General features: G+C 42.5%; 1 protein-coding gene across 1 annotated transcript in view; it reads left to right on the forward strand.

The window, feature by feature from the left end:
* LOC129841959 (ubiquitin-associated protein 1-like) overlaps positions 1-3097 on the forward strand; it is a 39696-nt gene extending 36599 nt beyond the window's left edge. Inside the window, exon 7 of the mRNA XM_055910326.1 lies at positions 248-3097. Coding sequence (XP_055766301.1) covers positions 248-388 — 141 coding nt within the window. The 3' untranslated portion in view covers positions 389-3097. The remainder of the gene's footprint in view (positions 1-247) is intronic.
* Positions 3098-11831: the final 8734 nt, after the last annotated feature.

Here is an 11831-nt window from a genome sequence, read left to right on the forward strand (position 1 = left end):
ACAAAGATGCTGATAGCCAGCTATTGACTCTTATCTGTGATGTGTTTGAACACAAATGTCGAGTGGCCTAAGGTAGGATTCACTTCCAGTTTTCCCTGAACTTGGATACACCAAGCATCTACTGCTCTCCTCCTCCAACATGCTTTTGAAATGTTTTTAACAATCTTTGTTTATTCGATTTTTTTGTTAGTTAAATTGTACATAAACAGTCCGTAACAAGAATTCATATTTTTCATGATTTCCTCAGGCCTTGGAGTTCCTATCGCTGATGACGCGGTTCTGTGAGATGGGCTTTGAGAAGGACACCATCAAGGAGGTGCTGCTGCTGCACAACAACGACCAGGACAAGGCTCTGGAGGACCTCATGTCCCACGCCTCAGCCAGTTGAGCCCCCCAACCGTCCACCCTCTGGCCCCAGGCTTGCTTCCTTCCAGTACCACCTGCCCCTCCACCCCTAAACACACACAGTCCCCATGCCCCAACCTAGTTACAGCACAGAGGGGAGAACTCCCACCCCACCCAATGTAGCTATGACGTCCGCTCATGACCCCACTCAGGCCTACTCACACACAGTGACTCCAAAAGAGAGACTCCAAGAAAGATAGTGAACACATACACTTCCATAAGTGAGAAATAAGACATTGTGTTCCTAGAGTGTGGGGCAGTGGGCAAATGGACACAAATGAGCACCTGTGAATTGAGGGGGTTGGTTTATGCTGACCACATGCCCGTTTTACCTTGTCTGTCGATCACCGTGCGTGTGTGCTCCGTGGTGGTTTGAAGGAGGCTTGAACTTCCCATAGGAACATATAGAGGTGACTCGATGCTGAACAGCACTTTGGCAGTGTGCAGTGACTCTGGGTGGGACTTGGAGGGGACAAAGGACCAATGGACCCAGAACTGTGAGGAACCACTAGCCAGGCTCTACTTTCTACAGATTAACAGTTAACACTGACACTCCCAGCTATCTAAGCTGCCATCATCTGCTATTTAGAGCAGGCCTACAAAATGGTGGGAGGGGATGCCAAGCGGCCCATGTGTGACTTACTGACCGACCGGCGGCAGAACCTAAAAACGCAAATGCACATCATCGCAGAACAGAGAACTGACTCCAAGAAGTGCCCTATTCCTGCGACTGGCTTTCACAGATCTCATCTTTTCTATGCTGTTACTTTGCTTGTTCATTTGTCTCTGTTAGAAAGGACACACATTCATTTCATTTTTTCTTGGTGTCCTTTTTTAAAAATTCTCTTTCTTTGCTTTCTGTTTTAGGAAGTGCATTAACCGTAATTAACTGTTCCTACTGCCTGTTGGCTCCTCCTGCACTGGAACCGACTGCAAGGCCAGTGGAGAAGAGATTGTCAATTATTTTGCAGGAAATATAAAACCTGTCCAAACGCATACAAGCACCCAATGGCACAGAGATGTGACAAACTGCACAGACGCACACACACCAACATTAGATATTGACTTATTTAAAAAGTACAGTGATATTTAATAATGAGATCAATATGAAGAAAAAATTATAAGCAAGCAAAATGATGGTGCTTTGAAACGGTCCCTATTGGGGTCGATAGACTGGACAGAGAGACGAGATAAATTGAAATGTTAGTTTTAGGTTGTTTTGCAACCAAAACGTTTGTGCAATAGATGTTTTATGTGACAGATGGGCACATTTTTCAGACCCAGTGTACTTTTGGCGTCCCTGAGCAATGAGCAAATCCCAAAATGACGGATGGCCTTTGCTGGAGACACGCTCACTGGAGGATGAAATCTGTAGAAGAAAATATTTGATTTTGTTGTTTGGTCATTTTACTCCCCTCATTTATTGGAGTTCATGCTTCACTATCAACTATGAGTAGTGTTTGTCTGACTCGTCACACATTCATGCTGGTCTGAGTGTGTTTTGGCCTCCCCCTTGTGTCATGCATAGGAATCTTCCAAGAACAGGTCAGAAGATTAAACGTCTTACCAGTTAGATATGAACCAAATTCGTTATGGTGATATTTTATGTTCTAATTGTACTTCATTGTAGCTATGTTTTCACCTTGCATCGACCCTTTTGACTACTGATCTGTGTGTATGAGTCTACAGGTATTTTTGAAGTGCCATGATGATGCTCTCCGTTTCATGTGTGAATCTTGCACAGAAAAGTATCTCTGCCCTTTCCCAACCAAGCAGCCAGTCGATTCACCATTCAAGATTACTTTTTGAAGATGACAAAAGACTTCTTTAAAATACAACAGTCTTGATCGCGCTCTGGTAATCAAGGGGAGATCTCTTTTATAGAATTCAACAGTCTTGATCTCCTCTGTTAATCATGGGGAGATCTCTTTAGAATGCATTCTTGATCTTCGGGTAATCAAGTGGCTCTTGTGACACATTATGAGATGGTCTGAAAAGCAGTACATAGGAACGTGACTGAAAATTGGCACTTCGCTCAGAGGTTGTATCTAGTTCTAGTTCGTGAACGAACAATTGTTGCAGGTTGACAAAAATTACTTCGGCTTATTGTAAGAACAATCTGGCATTGAGGACATATGTAGAGTTTGATCTTTCTATTGATTGTATATTGCCAATACATATATGACTGTGCCCTTAACCCAGAAGGATCCACTTGCCTGCAGATACTAAAACACCCCAGATCCCATTATGCGTTATTAGACTGTGAGCATAGCGTCTAAACGCCAGGCCACCTCCAGACCTTGTTCTGAACTAAAGGTGAACTTCAGCCTCCTGATAACTTGTACACTTCTTTGGGGAGGGGGGCACAAGAAGCCAAGCCACATAGAACACGTTGATGGTTGAGAGAACAGAAAGTGCTAGCCTGCTTTTATTCATTGTGGACATTATTGGGTCTAAACCCCCCCCCCCCCCCCCCCCCCCCCTCCCCTCTCAATGAGAGTCTTGGGAAGGGCTGGTCTGATATGACGAATCTGGAGTTTGATGTCTTAATGATATGTGGTGTTCCTGGTAGCTCCTGAAAGTTTTTATAATTTTCTTTTTTTTTATCTGTATCCTCCTGAATAATTTGGCAGTTCTTCAATGTGATTAAACATGCACATCTTTTCAATGGTGTGGCTGTTACTATTGATAAGATGTCTTGGTGTTTTTTATCAATGGTTTGGAAAACAAATAATTATATAAATTCTAGCTATGGTATGTTTTTCACTTTGTTTGTACAGCAGCACAATGGTTTGGTGGCAATTGTTAGACACATCAGCAACCATGCAAAGAGATGATTGTTCCCTGAGCATTGTGGGTAAAGGCGAGAAACTTCCAGTGTTGTGGAGTGGTCAGCAAAAAAAAATAAAAAAATTGGTGCCTTTTTTTTTTTGCTGCCCGAGTCAAAGCAGATGGGCTGTTCTGTTCATATTCTATTACTAACTTTGACATCAGAGCCTGACCTGTACTGTTATATGATCTACCTACGTTTGTTCCATGCCCAGTTCCATTTTAGAACCCTTTGAAACTGCCAGTGTGAAAAATGCCTTTTTGTGTTCACACAGATCTTAAAGAGCTGTATAGGTGAAAGCAATATGATTGAAGCTCGGCTGCCTATTGAGGGGCTGCATAGAGCAATAACCACACTGCTTACCAGTGGTGGAAAAAGTACTCCGTTGTCATACTTGAACAAAAGTAAAGATACCTTAATGGAAAAAGACAAATACTACTTGAGTAAAAGTGTCTGGTTTAAAATGTACTTAAGTACAGTGGTGGGAAAAGTACTACATTTTTATACTTGAGTAAAAATGCTATGCATCAAATTCCTTGTATTAAGCAAACCAGATGGCACAATGTTCTTGTTTACTTTTTTTTAAGGACAGCCAGGTCAGGGGCAAACTCCAACACTCCACATTTACAAACGCAGTATTTGTGTTTAGTGAGTCCACCAGATCGGAGGCAGTAGGGTTGACAACCCGTTATATTGATGGGTGCATAAATTGGACCATAATGCTGTTCTGCCTGAGCATTTGAAATGTAACAATTACTTTTGGGTGTCAGAGAAAATGTGCAGGTTAGTGTTTTTCATCATGAATCTTGTTGTGAGTGACCACTCTGCAGAGCTGCCCAACTGTCACAGCCACCAAGTCATAAAATCTGAAAACCTAACCTTATCGACACTGCTAACCCGAACCTTGAATTAAGACCAAAAAGCACATTTTTAGTTTTCCTGAATATTTACAATATAGCCAATTTTTGACATTGCAACTGGCCTATCTAAGGGGAAATTGCTCCGTTCTGCCTCCAGGACAATACTCATGACAAATGTCAACCTTCTGGAAAATGTATGGTAGTAAAAGTATATATTTTCTTTAGGAATGTAGTGGAGTAAAAGTAAACCAATATAAATAGTAAAGCACACAAAACGACTTAAGTAGTACTTAAAAGTATGTTTACTTGGTTACTTTACATCACTGCTGCTTACACCTACTACTACTTAAGTAACCAGTCTTCTAGGACCTGTGAACACCACAAGTAGCCTGGCCTCAAATCTGTTTGTGCACTTAGCTGCAAACTCCAATGTTTGTCCATATGCTCTCGGAGCGTTCAGAGCGCACACTGGATGCTCTGGTGGAGGAGTAGGGTTGATTTGAGCTTTCTGACCTCAGCTTGGGCGCTTGACTGCTGTTAACTGGCTAACGTTGGCTAGCTTGCTAGTTACCTTCAGACACAAATGAGAGAACACCTCACTCCGATCATTTTACTCGGCCTAGCAGAGTTGTCTATACTGTTTATCTCAAGGGTTAATAAGTTACTGTGTTACTGGCAACAACTTCAGTTTTTGAGCCAATGTTTACTGTCATAACAACTTGGTGCTAGGTTTGTAATTTCAATTATTCTGCACACTGGTGTAACAGTATAACTTTAGACCGTCCCCTCGCCCCGACACGGGCGCGAACCAGGGACCCTCTGCACACATCAACAACGGTCGCCCACGAAGCATCGTTACCCATCGCTCCACAAAGGCCACGGCTCTTGCAAAGCAAGGGGCAACACTACTTCTAGGTTTCAGAGCAAGTGACGTAACTGATTGAAACGCTAGTAACTTGCGTAACTAGCTAGCCATTTCACATCCGTTACACTGGCACTCAAACCAGAGTAGTATACTACGATTGAAGCTAGATCTAATCAGGCTTTTATAAAGCTAGCTAGCCTGGGTAAACGCTAGTGGGCGCTATGGATCTCCACTGCTTGAGGAAGACTAGTCAAAACGCGTTGCAGTTGTGCATCTTGATGTACTATGCTGACTACTCCGACATCTATTCCTTTGTAAATATATTCTGTTAATAGTTAACTTAAAGTTTATTGCAACGTACCGGCCGCCTACTCGTCTTTCTTTGGATTACCTGCCATTTAGGGGCCTCCCACTGCCTTCTTCGGACATGTATAGTTAAAAAGTGTCTGTCTGGTGTTGATAATAACACTGCCAGAGCCAATAATACATATTTGAAAAAAACTACGTTATGCCTACCTGTGATTTTGATCACAGGCATATAGCCTAGGCAGGCTACGGCTGGGAAACTCTAGGAACTGTGTTATGAACAAAAATATAAACACAATCATTTCAAAGATTTTACTGAGTTACAGTTCATATGAGGAAATAAGTCAATTGAGAGATTCATTAGGCCCTAATATACTGTACTGGGAATACAGATATGCATTTGTTGGTCACAGATACCTTAAAAAAAAAAGTAGATCAGAAAACCAGTCAGTATCTGGAGTGATCATTTGGCTCATGCAGCACGACACATATTCTTTGCATAGAGTTGTTCAGGCTGTTGATTGTGGCCTTTTGGAATGTTGTTCCACTCCTCTTCAATTGCTGTGCAAAGTTGCTGGATATTGGCGGGAACTGGAACATCCTGTCGTACACGTTGATCCAGAGCATTCCAAATATGCTCAATGGGTGACATGTCTGGTGAGTATGCAGGCCATGAAAGAACTGGGACATTTTCAGCTTCCAGGAATTGTGTACAGATCCTTGCGACATGGCTCTGTGCATTATCATACTTTAATATCAGGTGATGGCAGCGGATGAATGGCACGACAATGGGCAATGGATCTCATCACGGTATCTCTGTGCATTCAAATAGCCATCGATAAAATGCAATTGTGTTTGTTGTCCGTAGCTTATACCTGCCCATACCATAACCCCACCGCCACCACTCTGTTCACAATGTTGACATCAGAAAACCGCTCGCCCATATGACGCTGTCTGCCATCTGCCCGGTAGAGTTGAAAACGGGATTCATCCTTGAAGAGCACACTTCTCCAGTGTGCCAGTGGCCATCAAATGTGAGTATTTGTCCACTGAAGTCGGTTACAACGCCAAACTGCAGTCAAGTCAAGACCCTGGTGAGGACGATGAGCACGCAGATGAGCTTCCCTAAGAGGGTTTCTGACAGTTTGCAGAAATTATTCTGTTGTGCAAACCCACAGTTTCCTCAGCTGTCCGGGTGGCTGGTCTCAGACGATCCCCCAGGTGAAGAAGCCGGATGTAAAGATCTTGGGCTGGCGTGGTTACACGTGGTCTGTGGTTGTGAGGCCGGCTGGACGTACTGCCACATTCTCTAAAACATTGGAGGCGGCTTATGGTAGAGACATGAACATTCAATTCTCTGGCAACAGCCCTGGTGGAGATTCCTACAGTCAGCATGCCAATTGCACACTCCATAAACTCGAGACATCCATGGCATTTTGTTGTGTGACACAACTACACATTTTAGAGTGGCCTTTTATTGTCCCCAGCACAAGGGGCACCTGTGTAATGATCATGCTGTTTAATCATATTCTTGATATGCCACACCTGTCAGGTGGATGGATTATCTTGGCAAAGGAGAAATGCTCACTAAAATGGGTGTAAGCAAATTTGTGCCCAACATTTTGAGAGAAGCTTTTTGTGGGTATGGAACATTTCTGGGATCTTGTATTTCAGCTCATGAAACCTGGGACCAACATTTTACACATTGCCTTTATATTTTTGTTCAGTGTAGAAAGAACGAGACTAGCTAAATTCTTTATAAACTGCTAGCGTGTATTAGCTGCAACTGTCGGCACGTTAGCTAACAACTGTTTAGAGCAGGCTGGTACAGTGGCTCCCATAGAACATAAGGTGAGTCAAGGAACATACAACAATAATTCACTAGGGCTACATAGTGAACATACCAAATGCAACTGTTTTATGTATTCTCGTGACAATTAAGTCAGTGGCATCAGTTCAGCTAAACCTAGGGTATGGCAAAGGGTAGGGTGGGTGATATTTTAGTTGGGGATGGGGTGTTGAAGCTCATTTATTGCATTTCTACACAATTTCAAAACTCTAAAATGGTATTTGGAGAAGTGCAAAGACGTAAAGCACTACTCAACCTCATAAATTGCGTAATTTACTTGTGGAACGGCACATCCTGTATGGTGCAACATGAAATGGATGCATAATACTCGATATCAAGTCACAGACTTCATTGGAGCACCTGTCATTCAGGGCAGGTGGGGCAGAACCCCTCCTGTTTTGTGCCCCATTTAGCTAGCCCCACCTTTTTTTGTTGCCTGTTTTGCATGTTATTTTAGCCTTAATACGTGTCAAATATCCGTTTGCAAACAATGTAAAACAAAATACAAATAAAGTGTTAATAAACCCGCATACAATCATGGTCACTCTTTTGCTTTCTTAAGGCAGCTCCAAAATGTAGACGTTTCAGTTTAGCTCAGTGCGTTCTGCGGTGGAGGGGCAAACCAGACGAAAATACAGAGCGTAGGGATTGGTAATCTACTCTAGTTGCGTCGTCGTGATTAGCTCAGTGTACTGTCACTCATGGTGACACTAGGTTACTGCAAAATCTACAGGGAGAGCTACAAAGTTGAAGCCCCCTTGGGTGCTGCCATAGATTTACATTAGAAGTGCCCATCCAAGAAGGCTCAAGGTCATTCGGCACAGATAAAATTATGTTATATCTACCGGTAGCTTTGATTGGACTGATCATATCAACGTCATACTTTCAAAATCTTAGTAAGTAAACTATACAAGCAGCCATCACCATGAATCACGTCGACATTCTACTAGCAAATCCTTGTCATATGAAGAGAAATTATAGAGAAAACGTATCGGTGCTCATCATCTATTGAACATAAACATTATGTTGGAAATCGCAAATTCAACAATGAGAGATTTGGAAGGAATCTGTGGCTAACTGCAAGTGTTGCAAAGGAATCACTATTTTACTTCCCCTGCCTGCTATTCAGTGGAGAGGGTGTGTCGTCCAAGTCTGGGTTTAAGGGTTTCTTTTCCAAGTTGAAAAGGATTAACATTCACACACAACACCATGTGCCAGAAAAGGTTGAATACATTAGCCATGCTGTCAAACAAGTGGGAAATCTCAGACTTCAGTGAGTTCAAGACAACTGGGAACTCAGAAAAAAAAACGAGCTCCAACTGAGAAAATAAGTTTTGAATGATCATCCAACTCAGAATTCTAAGCTGGGAACTCAGGCCTCTTTCTAGCTCAGACCTGAAGATCCCTGATGTCATGATTTTCTTCTGAGTTCCCAGTTGTCTTGAAAGCACTTTAATCAAAGTTTCATGACAAAATTTGCCCACAAGAAGGACCGCGGCACCATCCTTCCTGTTCAAGTGAGCAAAAAATGTATTGTATTGTTAAAGGATGTAATATGCAAGGGAGATATGTATACTGTACTGTAGCTAAGAAAGTAATACTAAGTGTATGTTGTGTAGTAAGCTGTTAGTAGCACATGTGCCTCGCTCTAATAATTTGGTCCCTTTCGCCCTCATAGCTCAGACTACTGTTTTGACTTGGTGGTGCACATGTAGCTTGTAGCCTGCTTTAGAGAAATCATTGAATAGTGTAAGAGCTTTTACTGTCTGCTTATATGCCCCCCTTATTTTTTTATACGGTTTTGACTTGGTGTACAGGGAGAATACTGTAAGGACGGCCCATGTTCTGAATTCTGTCGCTGTACATTTCAAAAGTGCTGAACAAATAGTTATATTGACCGCGTCTGTCTTAGCTCGCTCATTCATGTCTGAATCGAAATTACAGATTGCCTCTTATCCGCTCCTCGTTCCTTTATGCCATAGTTAGTATAATTACCAGTAGAAACCACATTTGTTTAATACCTCTTAAGGATCCACCCCTTTTTTCAATTTTTGCCTGAAATGACATTTCTAACTGCCTGTAGCTCAGGACATGAAACAAGGATATGCATATTCTTGATACACATTGAAGTTTGTAGAAATGTGAAATTAATGTAGGAGAATAACACATTAGATCTGGTAAAAGATAAAACAAAGGGAAAAAAACGTTTTCGGTATTTTTTTGGACCATCTTTGAAATGCAAGAGAAAGGCCATAATGTATTATTCCAGCCCATGCGCAATTTAGATATTGGCCACTAGATGTCAGCAGTGCCTGTGTAAATCTTTAGACTGATCCAATGAACCATTGCATTTATGTTCAAAATGTTGTATCAATACTGCCAAAATGTGCCTAATTGGTTTATTAATAACTTTCAAGTTCATAACTCTGCACTCTCCTCAAACAATAGCATGGTATTGTTTCACTGTAATAGCTACTGTAAATTGGACAGTGCAGCTAGATTAACAAGAATTTAAGCTTCCTGCCAATATCAGATATGTCTATGTCCTGGGAAATGGTCTTGTTACTTACAACCTCATGCTAATCGCATTAGCGCACATTAGCTCAACCGTCCCGCGGTTGGGACACTGACCTGCTTTTTTCCACATTTTGTTATGTTGCAGCCTTATTCTAAAATTGATTAAATTGTTTTTTTCCCCCTCAATCTACACACAATACCCCATACTGACAGAGCAAAAACAGGTTTTTAGAAATGTTTGCTAAATTATTTATTTTTTAAACAAAAAAAAACACATTTCCATAAGTATTCAGTACTTTGTTGAAGCACCTTTGGCAGCGATTACAGTCTTGAGTTTTCTAGGGTAGGACGCTACAAGCTTGCCATACCTGTATTTGGGGAGTTTCTCCCATTCTTCTCTGCAGATCCTCTCAAGCTCTGTCAGGTTGGATGGGGAGTGTTGCTGCACAGCTATTTTCAGGTTTCTCCAAAGATTTTCAATCAGGTTCAAGTATGGGCTCTGGCTGGGCCACTCAAGGACATTCAGAGACTTGTCCCAAAGCCACTCCTGCGTTGTCTTGGCTGCGTGCTTAGGGTCATTGTCCTGTTGGTAGGTATACCTCAAATCAAATTGTATTTGTCACAACAGGTGTAGACCTTAGAGTGAAATACTTAATTACAAGCCCTTAACCAACAATGTAGTTTTAAGAAAAATACCTTAATTTAAAGTAACAGATAATTAAAGAGCAGTAGTAAAATAACAATAGCGAGGCTATATACGGGGGTACCGGTACAGAGTCAATGTGCCGGGGCAGCGATTAGTTGAGGTAATATGTACATGTAGGTAGAGTTATTAAAGTGACTATGCATAGATAAGAGAATAGCAGCAGTGTAAAAGAGGGGGGAAATGCAAATAGTCTGGGTAACCATTTGATTAGATGTTCAGGAGTCTTATGGCTTGGGGGTAGAAGCTGTTTAGAAGCCTCTTGGACCTAGACTTGGCGCTCCGGTACCACTTGCCGTGCAGTAGCAGAGAGAACAGTCTATGACTAGGGTGGCTGGAGTCTGACAATTTTTAGGGCTTGACACCGCCTGGTATAGAGGTCCTGGATGGCAGAAAGCTTGGCCCCAGTGATGTACTGGGCCGTACACACTACCCTCTGTAGTGCCTTGCGTCGCAGGCTGAGCAGTTGCCATACCAGGCAGTGATGCAACCAGTCAGGATGCTCTCGATGGTGCAGCTCTAGAACCTTTTGAGGATCTGAGGACCCATGCCAAATCTTTTCAGTCTCCTGAGGGGGGATAGGTTTTATCGTGCTCTCTTCACAGCTGACTTGGTGTGCTTGGACCATGTTAGTTTGTTGGTGATGTGGACACCAAGGAACTTGAAGCTCTCAACCTGCTCCACTACAGCCCCGTTGATGAGAATGGGGGCGTGCTCGGTCCTCTTTTTCCTGTAATCCACAATCATCTCCTTTGTCTTCATCACGTTGAGCGAGAGGTTGTTGTCCTGGCACCACACGATCAGGTCTCTGACCTCCTCCCTATAGGCTGTCTCGTCGTTGTCGGTGATCAGGCCTACGACTGTTGTGTCATCGGCAAACTTAATGGTGTTGTAGTCATGTCTTCGCCCTAGTCTGAGGTCCTGAGCGCTCTGGAGCAGGTTCTCATCAAGGATATCTCTGTACTTTGCTCCGTTCATCTTTTCCTTAATCCTGACTTGTCTCTCAGTCCCTGCCGCTGAAAAACATCCTCACAGCATGATGCTGCCACCACCATGCTTCACTGTAGGGATGGTGCCAGGTTTCATCCAGACATGACGCTTGGCATTCAGGCCAAAAAGTTCAATATTGGTTTCATCAGAGAGAATCTTGTGTCTCTCTTGTCGTGTTGTGTGTTTTGTCCTACATTTTTAATCCCAGCTCTAACCCGCAGGAGGCCTTTTGGTAGGCTGTCATTGTAAACAAGAAGTTGTTCTTAACTGACTTGTCTAGATAACAAGGTTAAATTAAATTTAAAAATGACAAAATCGTCAATGTTTTCAATATAATGAGCGGTTATCCTGAGTTGAGTCGAACTAAGAGTTGACCAGTTACCTCGCTAACTCCTCAAACCTGAGGAGCGTAAGTATGACGTCAATTACAAATGGTTCATGAACGCGCACGCTTCAGCGTATGTGCACGTTCGACGTTTTTGTTGCTGTTGAATTGTACTGCGGTT

This window comes from Salvelinus fontinalis, chromosome 3, assembly GCF_029448725.1.
Source record: "Salvelinus fontinalis isolate EN_2023a chromosome 3, ASM2944872v1, whole genome shotgun sequence".
NCBI classification, from domain to species: domain Eukaryota; kingdom Metazoa; phylum Chordata; class Actinopteri; order Salmoniformes; family Salmonidae; genus Salvelinus; species Salvelinus fontinalis.